At 41.4% G+C, this 19827-nt stretch overlaps 1 protein-coding gene across 1 annotated transcript; it reads left to right on the forward strand.

Moving 5' to 3' along the window:
- The first annotated feature begins 1396 nt into the window (after positions 1-1396).
- Positions 1397-15573, forward strand: pank4 (pantothenate kinase 4 (inactive)). Its single transcript, XM_083972275.1, has 19 exons — positions 1397-1529; positions 2031-2113; positions 2240-2448; positions 3183-3366; positions 3848-3940; positions 4035-4188; positions 5042-5223; positions 5469-5550; positions 5914-6014; positions 7093-7248; positions 8267-8379; positions 8809-8896; positions 9187-9338; positions 9768-9823; positions 10994-11043; positions 11360-11464; positions 11550-11650; positions 11828-11896; positions 13883-15573. The coding sequence occupies exons 1-19, from the start codon at positions 1406-1408 to the stop codon at positions 14133-14135; spliced, it is 2355 nt and encodes a 784-aa protein (XP_083828401.1). The 5' UTR covers positions 1397-1405; the 3' UTR covers positions 14136-15573.
- The last annotated feature ends 4254 nt before the right edge of the window (positions 15574-19827 follow it).

A 19827-nucleotide genomic window follows, 5' to 3' on the forward strand; every position in this document is an offset into this window, starting at 1 on the left:
CTTTCTGAAAGTATTGGGAAACACAAGATTGTATTCTATGAATGACATTCTTTTATTGATTTATCAATATTGTTTAAAAAAAAAAAAAGTGACCTTACTGGTCAGAATTATACATGACTTAAATCCCTGTGATCTCGTGTTGAGATCAGTCCAGTGACAGGAGCTGGCAAATTCAGCTACTTTCTATTGGCATTTTTGATTGTGCATCATTTCTGATGTGTTTTTTACAGTGTAAAAGATTACTGACCCATGTTGGGTCTTGGAGTCCTCTTTTTTATTATAAACATGTTCTGCTGTGTCAGCAGCATAAGTGTGACTTTTGAAAGTTATCTTCTCTCAGTGCAGAGAGTTGGTTTGCTTTGTGTGACTTTGACAAAATGATTATCTGTCTTTTATAAAGACACTGAAGCTGACTTGACTCAATTTGAGTACACTATCTTAGATCTTAAGTGTTTATTGTGATGCATCATCACCACTATTGCCTCTGTGGAGGTACAGAAACATGATGTGATTCTTTCTGAATAAAAAAAAAACATCAACCGAATCTTGAGCTGTGACATTGCATTCTTTCACTGAGTGAAATTAGCTGTAAGAAAAAAGTTTGTCTGAGCCCAGCTACACTGCAGGGCTGACATCATTACCTGGGCTGCTGTGATGAAATGTCTGTACTGTCTCCATCCCTCAGTATGGAGTCCACATAAATTGCAGCATCTTTTGTTGGCTGAACACTAACCTTCAGTGGTCAGCTTGGGTATCACATCTGTTGAATGTAGTTGCAAAATTCAGTTGACCCCTTGAAGCTTTTAAAGGTTGATGAACTCATCTTATTCTACACAGTCAGATACACTATGGGCATCTGTATGTGGTGACTGATGCATGAACAATATTAAATGACATAACTGAAAACGATTACAGTCTTAGCAGCGTTTTGATTGCTGCATATGCTGCAGATGGATAAATAGCTTACTTAAAACGGTCACTACTGTGTCCAATAGGCCTACCACTAGAGAGTTTTAACCATGAAATGTTTATGTTCGGCAGAATAAAGGGGTTGAGTGTTTTTTCATTTGAACTCGGCATCAGAACTGTGCAATTATTATAGCCTACCCCTTGATAGGGGATAGAAACTTGTTTTGGATTAAATTACTTTAAAAAAAAAAGATCCCACTGTATGTAAAAACTATGTTTTGTTGAGAGTATGAGAGTATGTATTTCAGATACTGTGGGTAAATCCTCCTACATAATGAACCAAATGTATCCTAAAAAAACAAACAGACAAAACAAAATAACAACACCCCCCCCCCCCCCCCCCCCCCCCCTCGTCAGACTGTGCGTGCACGCTGATTGGACGTCTCGGTCACGCACGCACGTCACGCAGCACGCAGCGTCAAAATCATCGCCGACCATGGCGGAATGTGGTCGAGTTGACAGCAGCACAAGTAACCATACCATGGATAAAAGCATTACCCTTCCGCCCGATGAAATATTCCGCAATTTGGAGAACGCCAAACGCTTCGCCATAGACATAGGTACCTGGGGGTGTTAACGTCTGGCGGCTTTCTGCTGTCACTTTGTCCTAACGCAGCTAATCTGTGTGTTTATGGAGCAGCTCTGCCGCAGCCTGACACTGAGGACAACACATGACTTTAGTGCAAGTAAACAAGACAAAGCTAATGTTAGCTGCATGGAGTCGTCTCCAACCTGAATTTGTTTGAGAGCGAGTCCCGCTATCTGTTCGTTTAGTGTTCCGGGATTGTTTTTGTCTCTTAAAGCGAATTTGCTCAAACAACCTGCTCAACTTTGGCAACTAGTGCAGCAGCGTTGGCGTTAGCTGCTAGGCTAGCTCTGTGTTAGTTAACGTTAGTGGGCTGTGTTGTCGTCTCTGACCTAAACACCCACATAACTGTTTGTAAGTGCACTGTTTGTTAAGGTCAGGGTCTTTGGCGTCAACCCAGCTGTTTCACGTGTGCATGTTTCTGTTGTACTGTTGTTGTTGTTTTTTTAATCGCCTATTATCATTTATTTAACAGGTGGCTCTCTCACAAAGCTCGCCTACTACTCAACGGTTCAACATAAAGTGGCCAAAGTACGGTCATTTGAGCACAGCACGGAGGTAATTATTAATTATCCATCGTGGAGGCATTTATCTCCCAGCAGTCTGTGTTGCCTCTCTGTTAAAACACCACAAGCAGCAGAATGAATGTATCCACACACCCCCTCTCTCTCCTCTGTGCCCCAGGACGCTGCCAGTGACAAGCTGTATGAGATCTCGGTGCAGGAGGAGGTCACTGCACGCCTGCACTTTATCAAGTTTGAAAATGCTTACATTGAAACATGCTTGGACTTCATCAAAGACCACCTGGTCAACACAGAAACCAAAGTTATCAAAGCCACAGGTGGAGGGGCGCACAAGTTCAAGGAACTCATTGAGAGGAAACTTGGACTTAAGTGAGTATTCAAACCAACTGAATGGTGTATATATATTTGTGTTGCATTAACTTAGCCTGTTGTCTATTTGGTGTATAGTATATTTGTAAACAAAATGGCAAGGGAGGCACATTTCTGGCATTTTCTGGATGACTAACTTGAAATAAACAACGGTTCACTGCCCTCCCTCTAGCCGATCCACTCACAAAGCAATTTCCTACTCTGTTCCTGTGAAGTGGTTTAAATCAGAGGACAGATTGGATTGTTTTGGAGAGAGCTTTAGGAGACTTTAGGGAGACTATGCTGGGAAAAAAGTAGTATTTGCCAGCTTGACAACTTCAGCTGCTCCTTTGTTGGCTAAGCAAACATGTGAAAACAAAAAACATTCATATGATGTTTGACTTGCTTTTGCATGTCTGACTCCAATGAGAGAAAAATATGTAGGTAATATACAGTAGTTTTCCTGTTAAATGTGGCCCTGCTGCTCCAGAGAATGGGAGCTGGACTGTGAAAGTTTTTGAAAGTATTTGTTTGGCATTAAAATCTGCCTGTGTGTCTATCAACACTCACGACTGCACACAGATGCTGTTTGGAAAAATGTAAATGTCTGGCAATTTCGAGGAGAGGTGATTGCACATTGTAATTTAAGAGCCAGTGGACAATACAGAACGGCTATTTTCCTGCTCTGGTTTTATTACAAATTTGTCTGAGAGGGATTCAAGCTAATGAACTGTTTATGTGTTGCATTGTGGCAGAGTGGACAAAGAGGATGAGATGACCTGCCTTATCAAAGGCTGTAACTTTGTGCTGAGGAACATTCCCCATGAAGCTTTTGTGTACGCCAAGCACGCCGACTCCGAGTTCCGCTTTCAGACAACTCATCCAGACATCTTCCCTTACCTGCTTGTAAACATCGGCTCTGGGGTGTCCATAGTCAAGGTAACAAGAGTTATTTTTTTTTCAACTAGAAGATTTTAGTTGACCAAGTGAGAGCCGAAGTCGACCTACATCTCTTATCAATGAGGACATTTCAGACTCAGTTTCATAATTCAAAGTGGCATTGACTGCTTATCTCAGATGTGTTTGTTCAGAAAGTGCATTGAATAAAGATGACTCAGCAGAAAAGAAAAGTTCAAATCAATGTGTAAACAGTGCCATCATCACAAGGTCTGTGCAGCATACTTGACTGTTTACATACTTTAATCCACAGAAGAGCAGCTGATGGAAAATCTGTCAAGTGCCTTGCTTCTCTGTCACGACTCACCAATGTTTCTCTCTCTGTTACAGCCCTATGAAAATGACTTCATGTCTTTATCTATACAGTAGACTATGTAAAAAGCATGTTTGACTTTTTCTACATAGCTAACATTAGCACAAACAAGTTTGCACATAAATATCCCATTCACTTCCTCCTCAACAGGTTGAATCAGAGGACAAATTTGAGCGAATAGGAGGGAGCTCAATAGGTGGAGGGACATTCTGGGGCCTTGGAGCCTTGCTCACCAAAACAAAGGTATCTTGAATAGCTTGGTCTCTGTTAATACTGTTGTATTATGTCTTTGAAGTAAAGCTGCATCTTGAACTTGTGACTCTTTACTCTCCTGTAGAGATTTGACGAGTTGCTACAGCTGGCCTCAAAAGGGCAGCACACAAGTGTGGATATGCTTGTCAAAGATATCTACGGAGGATCTTACGGGTCGTTGGGCTTGACTGGAGATCTCATCGCCAGCAGTTTCGGAAAGTCTGCTACTGCTGACAAAGGTAACGCATGGGCACACTGACTTAATGTGATCTGACTGTGGTGTTATGTATGTCTGTGTTCAGGTCACTGTAATAAATCTGAATTAATATTTAGCATTTAATTTGGTCATTATGACAAAAACACAGAAAAGCAGAATATCAAACACTAGTGCTGTATGGACTAGAGATGTGGCTGTAAAAAAAAGTAACACGCTCATTTGCCTGCTTGGAAGGGCAGCGGCTGTAGTGGGTAAAATATATTCCAATGCTGACCCAGTTTCACAGTTTAGAGTTTATCAAAATTTCCATTGGCGCTGAAAACATTTCTGCAGTTTAATCCACTTCTCTGCTGTTCACCCTTATGCTCAAAATACTGCCAACAGTCATACTGTCACCAGTTTATGGCAAAATACAGTCCTTTTTAGTCGTATTTTAATATTGGCTCATATTTTTCACAGTTAGTGCAACGCTTGTGTTGAAATAAGTGGATGACCTTTCACCCAGATCTAATGCAGCTTTGCTCCCTGCGCCGCGTTTGTAACCGTAAAGAAATTAACAGATGGCACCATTCCAGAGATATCTGTAGCGTTTTCAGGCTCATTTCAATCCTGTTACTCTTCATCTACTTATGGTCGTGCCATTCTTGAGAATTTAATGTAGTTTAAGCTTGGAAATATGATGGATGTTTTTGATGTTGATATCCATTCATGTTAATTGTTGTCTCAATGTTCAAAAAAATAAAAAAAAGCAACAGTTTTATCCCGATATTAATTGTGTATATTCAGTGCTTAGTGTTTTAAATGTCCTCAAGCAGTCTTTCACTTGATATAGACATGTTGCTGTTATGTTTATATAACTCTCTTCTGAAATGCAGAGTTTTCTAAAGAAGACATGGCCAAGAGCTTACTCCATATGATCAGCAATGACATCGGGCAGCTGGCCTGTCTGTATGCAAAGCTCCACAACCTGTCCAGAGTCTATTTTGGAGGCTTCTTCATCCGAGGGCATCCTGTCACCATGCACACAATCACCTACAGCATCAACTTCTTCACAAAGGCAAGGCCTCTATTTCTCTACTGACACACAAACACATTAGAAATCCCCCACACATGACCATGACAGTGAATCTTATGTGATACACAACATGTATTGTTGCTCTGTTAGAGTTCCTCTCTATGTTTTGTGTTCTCTTCCTCTTAGTTCAATCTCAATTGAGTTCTGAGCGTGGTTTGTCTTTAGCTGAACTTTCACCTGCAACTCAGATTTCTATGTTATGACCTCCTCTTGTTTTGTGGTTGTAGGGTGAAGTTCAGGCCTTGTTCCTAAGACATGAAGGCTATCTTGGAGCCATTGGAGCGTTTCTTAAAGGAGCAGAGGAAGATAGTAAGAAAAACACAACCTCATATCGTATATATATTATTATTATTCCATGAAGTTTTCACTGATGTCAAGTATAAACAAAATCATCAGACGTCAGCTGTGAAACTACTGATGTAAACACATTTAAGTAACAGGACAAACACTGATGACACACATTAATTTGAAAACAGCAGACTGATTAGTTTGATAATAAGTGGAGTAAAATCTAAATGTAATTAGAAATTTGGTATATTGTCAAAAAATTGCCAGCCAATGGCACACCAAATGTTTTTTTCAAAACAAACCTAAATAAGATCTAAATAAAATGTATCTAATTGCACATGTTCTGCCATAAATATGTCATAATGTTGTTTTTCACTCCTCTAGATCCAAACCAGTACAGTTGGGGTGAGAACTATGCTGGAAGCTCAGGCCTGATGAGCGTCTCTCCAGATATGAATCCCATGCAACGTGCTCGTAGTGGAACGGTGAGTCTGCACAGGAAGTGAAGAGCGATCAGATATGAAGACCTGAAGCTGGGCCGTGCACCACAGTGTGCCATTTTAAAAGCCTCATGACCTATTTTCACTCTTGTCAGTTGTCCATTGGTTTTTCCCCTTTCACTTCATTCTATCAAATATCTGATACTTTTACATTTGAGCTTTATTTTGCGGTTTTTATTTTTCATCTCCCCTGTGGAAATATTATCACCTCTGTCCTCACCTAATCCACAACCATCATGAAAAGACAGTCATCACCTCAGTCCTTGCAATCTGATGATCTTTGTTTTCATTTCCTCTCTACACATTCTTCTGTCTACCAAACCCTCTCCTTCAGTTTCCTGTAAGTACCTCCGCCTGCTCCACTTGTGTGCACTGGTTTGGTTTGGTGACATGTTGTCCCGCTTACGGCGCCCTCGATAGCTGCAGACACTCAACTCGTGCTCACTTAGAGACGGGAGAGTACAGTAGGTTTTGTTTTTAGTTTAGCTTCATGCAGGATCCTGCTGCTGTTTCGCTGTATCGCTTATTAGATCATTTCTAAGAAGATGGAGAAGGTCTGTTTTTGATTCCCAGGGAGTCAATAGCAGTTTGCACTTTGCTTTCTCATTTCTTGTTGTGGTTTTTGGAGCATGCAAGGTTTTTATACAACATCAGGAGCTGTTAACCACCAACTCACCCCACAAATTCCTGCTTTTATTACAGCTTTTATTGCCTAGTTTTCATGGGTGCAAATGGGCAAAGTGTGAAGCAGGACTGAAAATGAAACATTTGCTCGTTTTCTGTGAAATGCCACATCAGAAACCTCCAATAGATGCAGAATTTCCCTTTTAAAAACACCTGACGCCCTCTAACGGACTGTTGTTGTGCCCTTAGTGACTGAATGGATCCACTGGTCCTTAGGATTGAGTTCTGCTAAGATCTTCCCTCTTGTCTCCTCCTTACTGCATCTTCAACTTCCTTGTTGCCTCAATGAGGAAAAACAGAGGAAGAATGGAAGAGACACCGATCTATTTTGGGGGCTGTGAAAGACAGAAAGTATCATCACTGTCTCTGTGTTGTCTAGTTTGACATGTTGGAGATGGACCGTCTGGAGAGGCAGCTGGTGAATCTGCCTCTGCTGCAGGACCCGTCCTCTTACATCCCTGACACCGTGGACCTCACAGAGGACGCTCTGGCTCGCGAGTACTGGCTCTACTGCTTCGAGGAGGCCCTGGACGGGGTAAGGACGGCTGCTCTTGTTTCAGAGTATAAAAGCAAGGTTTGAAAAGAAGTGCAGAAACTATTTATGAAGGAAAAATGAATGAATGAATCTGTGAAACAGTTCGGTAGGTGGGTAGCAGTATTGGTATCTCTGCCTCCTTCTATGGATTCTGTCTGTGGCTCGCAGCAAAATTTCACATTTCCTGCTGATATATTAGGCAGCTTAAAGCCCTATTATGTAACTTATTTGGCTTTTTATTAGCAAAAATCAAATATTGCCTTCGTATTTCACGTCAAATCACACCCGCATACAAATGAAAGCTTTCTGGTACCTTAGAATGAGTTGTTACAAGTCGTTACAAATACATAAGTGGGCGACGCACCGAACCGAGGCGGCCATGTTGCATCGCCATTTTTTACGTTGAGTGGCAGCGTGACCGTAGGTAACCATAGAAACTCAGCGGAGCTGTCGGCTCGGCCTGTTAAAACTGTCACCACTGTGTAGTGTGAGGAAGGACGGAGGCACTGATGTTGCATTCAGGTGCAGTCAGGCAGACGGCCGTCGACAAACCAACCGGATGTCATTTTACTCCACCAGAGAAAGACGGTAAAACGTGGGTCAGGTAAACAATACGACATCACCATGACAACATATTGTCAGGCCTGTATTGTTTTGCCTCGTGCTGGCGGACCACTTGTTTACATAGAAGCTTGTTTATCCTGTTACATGCAGCGTCTGTTGTCTGTCTGACGTCTGCCCCATTTCACCTGAATGCAACATCAAGAATACGTTCTGATATGCAACCGCACCGCTAGATGGGGGGAATTCCTACATATTATACCTTTAAAACAAGTTCAGCGTCATTCGTTAGTCAACAAAATAAACCCTGAGATGAACCAAAAACTCTGTGTGTCTGCAGTTCAGCACTTTTCATAAACATGAACTGATATGATTGAACTCTACACACAGTGTGAGCTCATGACCATGGCTGATTAGTTTTGTTGTGTTTTTGTTTTTTTGTTTTTTTCCGGAGCAGGTGGTTAAAAGAGCCGTAGCGAGCCAGCCTGATATACCGGAGGCGAACGAGCGAGCCGAGAAGTTCCGCCAGAAATACAGACACAAGCTTCAGACCCTCCGGCACCAACCATTGTAAGAACTGTGTCTTCCTCAGCGTCCGTGGCCCTTTCCGTTCCACCCAGACGTTGCTTTTAGCAGACTAAAACTCCAACTCCTTTCTTCATTGTCTGCATTAGTTTCATGTCTTCATACCTGCTGTAACTGCCCACTGTAACTGTGCTTTGTCAATGAAGAGGTTAATTCTGTTTACTGTTTCAGTTTTTAGGAATGGGGCGGACATCGTAAGTGTGTGTCAGTTGTATTGATTATGCCAATGACTTAGCAGAGTGCTGATATCAGAGTGGTGGTTGAAATTGTTAAGAGGTCACTTTGACACTATGTCATCAACCACAATATAGATAAAAACACCACGACAACAAGTTTTATGCATCTACTGCCCAAGCCCCGTTGTGTGTATGTGTTTCTCTCTGGCTAATGTAGAGTGCTTCTCTTCTCACCTAGTGCTTATGGATCCCTCACTGTCAGAAGTCTTTTAGACACGAGGGAACACTGTTTAAACGAGTTCAACTTTCCTGATCCCTACTCTAAGGTCTGAGTGAAATCTATCAACCTATTTTGTTTTCTTGTTGTGTTCTTGTGGTGTGTTACACAGGTGGTTTGGCCCTCACTGATCCATTTTTGTGAATTTGTTACCATTTCATACAGTCTCACGGTGTTGCACATGTTTTTCACCTGTTAGCTGATAACATAAATTTATGTTGTTTTAACACAATAGCTTTTTTTTTCTTCTTCTTGAGTTTAACATTTCTGATTATTGACTAGTCTTTTTTTATTTCATGTGAAGCTGTGAAATTGTATCATGTCTCTGTTGTGTTGCAGATTAAACAGAGGGAGAATGACGCCGCTCTCAAGTATTACCAGAAGGCGGTGAAGTCGGTGGAGGAGTTGAGCTGGGAGCAGAGACAGTTTGCCCTGGTCAGGGGCGTCCTGGCTGGGAATGTGTTTGACTGGGGAGCCAAGGCCGTGTCGGAGTGAGTGGCGTTAACACCCAGCTGTCAGCCGCCTGCTTGACTGGTTGCTCTGTTCTAGGGTTGATTGTTGGTACTGTAATGGGAGAGGCTCTGGCAACCTAAAACAAGGAGATTTTTTTACTGCTTTGAAAGTTTCACCTTGTTTTGTCAAGTTACAATACCTCGAGTCTGCCTGCCTGCCTGCAGGGGCCCAATATGAACAGAATAATAAATCTATTAAAGTAAGTGCTGCTTGCCATGGATCCAAACAATCAATATGAGTGCACTCAGTGACTCTTTCAAAGATTTATTTCATTCCTTTGCACTTTGACAGCCACTGACTGCCAAATGGCCAGCTATAGTGGGCACGTGCAATAACAGCTTTTTTTGAGGCAGACGGCTAAATCCTAACATTGTACTTTGGAATATTTTGTCTTGTCTCTCGTGCAGTGTCCTGGAATCTGATCCTGAGTTCGGCTTTGAGGAGGCAAAACGACAGCTGGAAGGTATCAGAGTATCTCTGTTGACTACAAAGGAGGTGTAGCATTTTAGCAGAGCAGCAGCCTCAGTGCTCCGTACACATCTACACCCAAGGCATTCAGGCACACTGCTGAGAGTACTGTTTTATATTGCTGCTATAATCCGGCACATTTACATGGTTTTTATATGCTCATTAATGTGCACTGTCCCATCCAAATAAACAAATAAAGTAAAGTAGGTTGCACCCAGTGTTTTGAAAAAATAGAAAAAGCATGCACATCCCTAAATCTAAACGCTGGGTGCCGGACAAAATAGGTAAATGATAAGAAAAAGAAAAGTCCTCACACCAACAAAAGCTCCAGAGCAATAATTTATTATCACCCATGGGGGGAGTGACGTTTCGGGATCAAAAACCCTTCCTCAGACTAACACAGGTGAAAACAACGAGATCAATCAGGTGACGCATCATGTAAGTGCACAGTATTCAAACACATAACATAATTATAAAACACACAATAAGAAAAGAGAAAAATGTGTGCACAAGCATGCTATGGTAACAGTAACATGACATAATCATCAGGTATATAAAAACCCATCATACAGTCATGTGATAAGTACAAGAGGCATCTCTGTTTCCTGTTACTTTGGTGACATCGGATGGATCTTTTTCTATTTCTCCTTTTTTTCTTGTTTATCACCTGATATGAACAAATCAAGATGCCTCTGGTACTTATCACATGACTGTATGATGGTTTTTTATATACCTGATGATTATGTCATGTTACTGTTACCATAGCATGCTTGTGCACACATTTTTCTCTTTTCTTATTGTGTGTTTTATAATTATGTAATGTTTTTGAATACTGTGCACTTACATGATGTGTCACCTGATTGATCATGTGACCCGTGAGTACATTAGAAGCTTGTTGTTTTCACCTGTGTTAGTCTAAGGAAGGGTTTTTGATCCCGAAACGTCACTCCCCCCTTGGGTGATAATAAATTATTGCTCTGGAGCTTTTGTTGGTGTGTGGACTTTTCTTTTTCTTGCCCGCAGTGGTTTGGCAGCACTCAGAAATGGACACACACTCACTGTAGTTACATGGAAGAAAATGAAACTGTGTCTCAAGGTGTCTCACACTTTGTCTTTTCATTAATATCAACAGAGATTAATTCTGTGTTTTCTTTTGCCTCCTCAGAGCGGCCGTGGCTGGTTGACTCCTACGACCAGTGGCTGGAGAGACTAAAGGTCAGACTCGGGCAAAACCTTTATATGGGTGGAGGGTAGAGGCTTTTATTAAAACCACTTGACTTTATCATGATTTTATACATACACACTCTGTATTTAACACAAAATGAGCCTGGATTAGTCAGACACACACAGCTCAGATGCTGTCATTACCAGGCACAACTATCTTCATGAAGCACAGAGAGGAAACGCAGAAAACAGACTTGTGTAGCTCATTAGTAACATTTCACATTCACATGCTTACGATGGTGTTTCTGTCTTGTCTGCTCTTGACGATTAGTGCTTGAAAACAATCCATCCTGGTTTTCTCTTACAGGGTCCTCCTCATAAGTGTGCCTTGTTTTTCGTAGATAATAGTGGAGTAGACATCATTCTAGGCGTGATGCCTTTTGTCAGAGAGCTTCTCTCTCGAGGAACAGAGGTGAGGAACAGCTACAGCGTCGTTTAAAATCATATTTGATCAAAGTGTTTGATTCTGTGAAGCTCCATTGTCCATCTACATTTAGGTTGTTTTGGCCAGCAACTCTGGTCCAGCTCTGAATGACGTCACAAATGGAGAACTGCAGATATTGACCGAGAGAATCGCTGCTATGGATCCAGTGATTCAGTGAGTATTGAGTTTACTACAATACAAAGTAAAGAACTATGTATGCATTGCCTTGCCTACAGGTGGCAATGAAGAGACAACCAGCAACTTGTAACTTCTAAAATGTTGTTTTCCATGTCGGATCTTGTGAAACACTCCCAACAAGAAGAATGTCTGTGATGTGTTGTTGTTGCGCAGGGCCGGTCTGAGGGAGGACAGGCTGACGTTGGTCCAGAGTGGATCCAGTTCCCCCTGCCTTGATCTGAGGTCAGTTATTTGACATTTTCAAGAGAGTGCAGTATGCTATCTGCTCTTATCTGCCATAGACTGATGTTAGCTTGACTTGGGCTTCAAGACTAGAGTGATTCTGAAGAAGTTGCATTGAAAACTGGGGCACGGATTTTGAACGACTCTCATTGCATGTGTAAATGATGAATTATCAAACTGGTTCCAGAACAATAAGCTAAGTCTCAATGTAAATAAATGTAACTTCATGATCTTCTACAACAAAAATAAATCTCATGCAAAAGAAGAAGCCAAAATACTAATCAATGGAGTTGAAATCCTTCAAGTACCACACACCACATTTCTGGGTGTCATTTTGGATGAAGGTCTAAACTGGAATAATCATATTAATCAAGTTAGCAAAAGATCAATGAAAATGCTTGGTATACTGAAAAGGGTTTCTCCCCTGATCAATCCTGGTCTGCAATTCATCCAGTTTACCTGAACAAATTACTGTTAATCCAAAAAAGATTTCTAAGAAGGATCTCTCGGTCTAGTAGACTAGAACCATGTGCACCCCTTTTTATGAAATATTCAATATTGCCCATTCACAAACGTAAAGGGACAACAAGGAGTTTTGGAAAAGCGAAGCGTTTTCACACTACATTTATGAGCCTCCGCGCACCGTGAAATTCTTTGACCGGCGCAAGACAGACTCAAGTTTTCATTCATCAATAATTAAGGTCAGAGGTTGGAAGACGATCACATACCGTCGTAGTTCCAACCATAAACGGCGATTCGGCGCCGTTATTCTCATGACTCGCCACGAAACCGAAAGTAAGGAAACGCTGGTCGGCTCGACCAGCATTTCCACCACCACTAATAATAACAAAATAACCATAGAGACAAAACCATATATTTATCTAAAATGGGCCCATTAACAAGTGTGGGTAACGTAGATTCATCCATATTGATGTGAGACTTTTTTATAACCAAATAGAAACTCCTCGTTGTCCCTTTTAATGTCTTCCATTCATGTTTGTTTGTTTGTACATAAGTTTATCAACGGTAAACAAAATCTTCCTGACACTTTTCAACATTTTTTTTACTTTTTCATCTGACCTTCATTCTCATTCAACTAGGCATAGTGACAGTCTTCATTTACCCTTCTGTCGAACATCTGGGCATCAATCTAATATTACATTTAGAGGTCCAGTACTCTGGAATGGTTTGGATGTGTTTCTGAGGTCAACATCATCTTTCACAACCTTTAGAAAGTTACTGAAAAAACACCTTATGTCATAACCTTCAGTGTTATTTTCCTGGTGTTAATTATGCATCCATCTTCCTTTCTTTTGCTGTTTATGTTTTATAGTTTTTCTATGTTGTACTGTACATTTTATTGTTTATCTTGAATTTTTCTATGTAATACTTCTTATTGTTTATCTTGAGTTTCATGTAATTCTTAGATGATGGGAGTGGAACTTCGTACAAGCCCTCCAGGCTTCGTTCCCTCTTTGCACTGTTTTTTTTAACTAAATCAAATCAAATGGGAAGACATGAGCTCTCACTGGGCAGGAGAAGACTAAAACAACATGCTACTGAAACAGAGTTTGGAAACGTACTCACACTGCTCATACTAATACTTGGGAGCTAAAACCTGCAGTATCTCCATCTGTGCTGTGTTGAATTTGACCAAGAATGTGTTAATCTTTTTACAAGAGCATCATTGAAAGGTTACAGTCAGATATATAATCTGACAGTTGAGTAGGTGTGTTGAGCTTATTAGCTTTCCTCCTACAGGTGTTGGAGAGCAGCCCGTATGTCCTTGTCAAAACAATAAAACAACCAAATTCACATATTCACATGTGCTGTTTATATATAAGCTTACCAGAAGCTTCTGACGAGTATAAATAGCTGAATCAGGAAACAAAAAGATGTTACAACACAGCATTTTCATTGTCTCAAAGTTAGAAGTGTGAAATTTAATTCCGTTGTAATCATATACAATCCTGTGTCTTCCTCCAGCCGTCTGGACAAAGTGCTGGCGACGATGGTGCGAGAGCGGAAAACCGACCTGGTGATCATCGAGGGAATGGGTCGAGCCATCCACACCAACTACTACGCCATGCTCAGCTGCGAGAGCCTCAAGATGGCCGTCATCAAGAACTCGTGGCTGGCCGACCGGCTGGGAGGGAAGCTGTTCAGCGTGGTCTTCAAGTACGAGGTGCCGGCTGGAGGGAAAGCCAGCCAGGACTCTGCGCCGCTGACGCCCTCATGAGCGGGGACGGCGCTCGAGTTTCAGCAGGACAGGAAACACTGAAGCCGAGCGAGCAGAGGGGAAAAGCTGGAGCTCTGAATGTAAGGCGACGATCGGATACTGCCACTGGGTGAATGACTGATTGTGAAGCTGATTGTAATATTTTGGCAGGTTTTTAAAGGTGATAATTTACAGGGAGATTTTACTTTAAAACACTATTGATTTTAGTGCGGGTGTCATTAAGATAATTATCATTGCTTTCTATTATCCTGTACAATCACTTAGTTTTGCTGCCATCATTACTGCCTATTGATCTCATTGAGCAGAGAGAGTGTCATGAGCATCTCTGGCTGGGTTCAGTTAACTTGAACTGTCTCTTATAACAGATGAGATCTTCAGCTTGTAGGAAAATGAATCAAAAACAAAACTTTATAATAAAAAAAAATCAGCATCAGTCATTAACAGGCTGCCAGCGCATGATACTGTGCACCCATAAGGACAAATGAGATTCTCTGAGAGAGTGAGCTGCAGCTTCCAGCGGTAACACATTTTACAGGAAGTGTATTTAATGTGCCTTGAGGTTGATGTGATAAAAGCATCGTTCACTCAGACTGCTTTGAATTTCTGTTGACACAAAAATCCGCTTCTGTTTCGCAGCAGTCTCACGCCATAGACTATAGACCAGAACCCATGCGTTTCCTGTTTTGTTTTTCCACGACTGCCAGTGAATTAATTGAGATTAAGAAATGAACCATTTGCCACTGTGACTTGTGTAGCTGTCGAAGTGGCATCAGGGAGATTGTTTCATCAGTGGGAGAAGGCTGCACTTTTATCAGACTGAAGAAATACGGTCACGTTCCTCCACAAGGTGGCAGTGTTCTACTGCGCTGTGTGTTTTTAAAACAGTTCTCTCAAATCTATCCCAAGGTGCTTGGTGTCAAAATTAACACTGCATACTTCAGGTTAAATATTTGAACGGTTTTCTGATCAAAGCATCACGTGGATGTTACTGTCACTCAGCTGCGTCGGTTTCTGGATTCACTGTAATTAACATGTCCACGCTGTGATCCATCCCATGATTTAAATTAAAATGCAACGGTTTGAAGGCAATAATACTGCAGCACCTTGATGTAACAAACATTAAACACTGTGTGATTGTTAAGTGGCTGACTGTAATTGTGACTTCATCGTAAATATATGAAACCAAGGCAGGATCAGATTGAAACTTGGTCTGAAAATAATTCCCAAAGTTACACAATGCTTGACAAACGGACTCAAATTGCAATATTGTATGTTTAATTTGTACATATGTGATATACAAGTGTGTGTGTATACATATATATAAATATATATATCTTTAATCCATTTGCATCACTTCAGCTAAGCACACCAAGCACAATTTTGTCTATTATTCTCCTGACAATCAGTTTTAATTAAATGGTTGAAAACCGTTATTTTATTCTCGCGAGTGTGTTTGTGTGTTTCATTTCAGTTTGCGATTGCGTTAACGGGAGTTTGCAGCCGTGTGGAGAAATTGAGGGAGTTGAGAGTTGCCCTATATTAAAAAAGCGAACCTGCCCCCGGCGGTATAAAAGCTCGACACCCTGGTATGTGGTGGTTGATGTCTGCTGGGGAGCTGCACGCTGATAATGCATGAAGAGGCCCGGCAGGGGGTCCTCCTGCTTCTCCTCGCCCATCACTCCAGCTGCCAGAACACACTTGCCAGCTCTGTGAGACGCCCTCGAGGATTTAGTGACATCTACATATAAGGTCTGCTCTGTTTTGTTGTAGCTCCATTTTTTACTTCATTTTTTAATTATTATTCTTATACTCAACAATATCCAGTGTGGACTCTTGTTCCAGGATCAGTGCACTCATAAATGGATAATGAAACAGGGCGCTCATGAGCTCAGGTGTGTAAAAGTCTCTTCATCCCTTCAAAATAAGAGCAGGACACAGACAGGTGTTGGTTTCAAAAGCTGAATCTTAACTTGAGTGTTTTGGATGCTGATGAAGAGAGACCGTCCAAAGGAGTCCACAGCTACAGCAGATCATCACTCAGGTAGAAACAAAATAAATACCACAGAAAGCCTTCAAAGAAAGCCTGGCCATGGGCTCTCATTTTCTGATGTCTGAGCTACGCTGCAGTTTTGATGCAAATGTCTTCACAAATTAATTAGACTGTATTTAAATGAAATTTGTGTGTGATCAGGTCAAACCTCAGGTCATATTGTGAACATTATACCAGCCAAGAAGCTGTCTGTTGGCCTGCTGATATTAGCATTTCACTCAAAGCTGATGGAGCCTTGGTGCAGCTTCCCAGAGCTGTTAGCATGGCGCTAGACTTTTAGTTCTGTTTTGACATTGACTGACACATTGATAAAATACACGATAAATTACTTTTATTATGAATACTTAATGATATTTCCATATTTTATTTGTAAAAGCAGTCTCCATGAATGAACTGATAAAGTGCCAGTTTTCATAGATGTGTTTCTGCAGCTTCAGTGGGACAGACTGCTTGTTGCATGCTCTGTCACTGTGTAACTTTCTAATTACAGACAAAACCCATAACACACTGAAACCAGAGAGCCTGAGAAAACAGTACAGCATTGACTATAACCGTTTGCATAACACCAATTACTTTAGTTACAGTAAACAACAATGTTTAAAGGCGGTTTCCCCCGGCTTTTAGTTCAACACACTGTAGCTGAACCTTTTGTGGTTTCTGAGCAACAATAACATCAATTTGTTCAATCAGGTGACCTGAGACATTTTCACAACTATTTTTTGAGATGCATGTAAATACAGTGAATTTACCCTAATTTCTCACAGCAGGTTGGTGAACTGACTTGGATAGTGCTACAAGACAAAACCATCCGTGACGTTTTGGTCTCAATTTTTCCACCAAGTTTTCAAGTCTGGTCAAGTTTGCAGTCACATCACATCACTTGCACTGACAGAAGCTGCATATTTCGATCACTGATTCATGAATTATTTAGAGTCATTGGATTGTTTGCCACAGTTTGCATGCACTCTGGGACTATGGGGAGCGAGTCTTGTGCCATCAACCTGTCGTAGCTAGTGATTTCTAATTATGCATTATTGCACATAAGCTTTACATCTGTAAAAAGTTTTATGAAATCTGCTGGAGCAAACTTCATCCATCTGCGTTTCAAACAAGGACACCTGCAGTGAATGTTCTGCAGAGTGTAGACCTGTAGGAATACCAAAATAAAAAAAATTAATACAAAAAATGTCTGTCTGCTGTCACACAGGAGCCACGGGGGTCCCATTCAAATGCCATCTTGTACTTTGCAGAGCTGTTGATATCCTTCTCAAATGTGCCTGACGTAGGCTGTAAGCATGAAGCAATATCTGGAAATCTCAACTTGAAACGGAAGCTGAGAAAAAAAAAATCAAAGCGTTTTAATGTGTTTTTTAAATCCCAAGAATAGTGACTGTGGGATCAATGTGCAAACAAGGCTGCTTAGAAACCCTGTGCCCAGTAAACAGATGATAGATACATGGATAAATAAATCAACATGCTGCAATGTATGTAACCAACACAAATAAACCCACAGGGTGCATGTATGTTGTGTATGCAACAACATGCATCATTGAACTCGTCACAAAATAAGATGTCTGAGCATTCAGTGGAAATTTCTAAAGGCATTCTGAATTTGAGTCTGTTATCTTCCTTCAGCAGACTCGGGTCCCCCTGTGCCACACTCACACTTCACTAAGTGGCTTGTCGGCGTTGTTTGCATTCAAACCAAATTAATATAAAGCTTGTTCATCGGCCTCAATAACAAACATTTGTCTATTGGTTTCAGTGAGAAACATTTTTTTTTGAGCAGATGCACAAATGAAAATTACAGACTCAAATTCTAAATGTCAACTCCCCTAAGTGATTTGCACAGAATCTCTCTGCAAATACACAGTGTTAAATCTGTCAGCCACAACAGGCCCACACAGTAGATTTTAGAATTATTCCTTCTGGAGTCAACTGAGTTGGTGAAAGTACAGGCCATGAAAAATGCAGCTCCAGTGTTTCACTGCAGAGGATATCCACTGAATAAAAACAGATTGTTACTGAAGGTGTTACTGCAGCTTTCCTGGGCTGTTTACTCCAAATATTCAGGACAAGGCAAGTTGCAATTTTTCCCCCAATTAAATTTAAAAATGAAAACTTATTTCTCCATATGAACTGAAAATCAAAAGTGAACTGGACCCTGCATTGTGTGATTTTTGAAACCTTCATCCCAAAACCATTAGTATTAATCATTCTTCCACAAGATCATCACTGAAGATCAGCCTCAAGGGAAACAGCACCACAACAGAGTCATGTATATTTTTGGTGCAATTTAATTTTGAATGAAAAAGATTGTCATTTTTATATTGGGCATCTATGTAATGTGGCTGTGGAGTGGGGACTCGGGAAAAAAATCCTGTTAAAGGTCACTTCTGAATAAACAGCCCGACCAATAGCTACACCTCCTCCACCCTGTCCTCGCCTCACCTGCTCGGACAAGCCCCGTGAAGCCAGTCCTGACGCGGCCGCGCACTCGGGAGCGCGCACTCGGAGCCAGTGAGTGACTCTCCTCCCCATAAGAAGCAGGAGACAGTCCGGATGCTCGGCACATCCCGGGGTGCACGGAGAGCGGACTACAGAGCTGCTGCTGCTGCTGCTGCTGTGTGTCGCTGTGTTTCAGCCTGCAGCCATATGACCGAGCTGCCACTCCAACCTTACACATAAGAGGAAAAAACAACTACAACAACAAACAATCACAAGGTAAGGAATGATCTTTACACAGGAGCTGCATGTCCTCCCAGGGTAAGGGCTGGCTGGAGGGGGGGTTGGTCGGCTTTCACCTTCCTGACGCTTTCATTCTAGTTAATAATGAAAAAAAAAACACCACTGTCGTTCCTTCAGCACCGTGTTTGTTGGTTTTCATGCTGTTTCTGTGACGCTCAGATGAGTTTGCGGCGACTTTTATTGTGATTCATGCCTTTATTTTTATTCATTTTTCCTGATTTAATGTCATTCAAATGACAGATTATCTATAGGATAGTTCCCAGTTCGGACCAAAGTCCTCATCAACACCAGGTTTGTTGCAGTTCTGGGTTAAAACGCATGTCGCAAAAGTTAATAACTTAATATATGCAAAAGGTTTCACTGAAAAAAAAAAAAAAAAAAAAAAAGCCGCGGCCGAGAGAGTATCGCACACATACACCCTCACAAACAGCTAAATTAGATTTGGTTTGACACCGGAAAAACAGATTTAATCCGATGATCACCTCAACTTTTGTGCGCGCGGTGTTTCCTTCTGTCATGCTTTAAAAATCAGATTAACATCAACAGGGGAATTTACTGTATGAATAAGTGAGGAGAATCAGAAGTGAGTGGTGCCATTATCTCTTCTTGACAGCTCATTGTTGCTCACTGCACACCAAAGACTGTGTGTGTGTGTGTGTGTGTGTGTGTGTGTGTGTGTGTGTGTGTGTGTGTGTGTGTGTGTGTGTGTGTGTGTGTGTGTGTGTGTGTTTGTGTGTGAGAGAGAGAGAGAGAGAGAGAGATGAGTGGTGGGGGTAAAGGTAGGCAGGGTGAGGTGAGGAAGAGAGAGATTAAAGTTGGGAGTCTCAGTGTGACACCGTTCAATTAAAAGTGGAACACACTGCAAAGCAGCAATATTTGAGGACTCACATTAAT

This window comes from Trachurus trachurus (assembly GCF_905171665.1).
Source record: "Trachurus trachurus genome assembly, chromosome: 5".
In the NCBI taxonomy this organism is placed as follows: domain Eukaryota; kingdom Metazoa; phylum Chordata; class Actinopteri; order Carangiformes; family Carangidae; genus Trachurus; species Trachurus trachurus.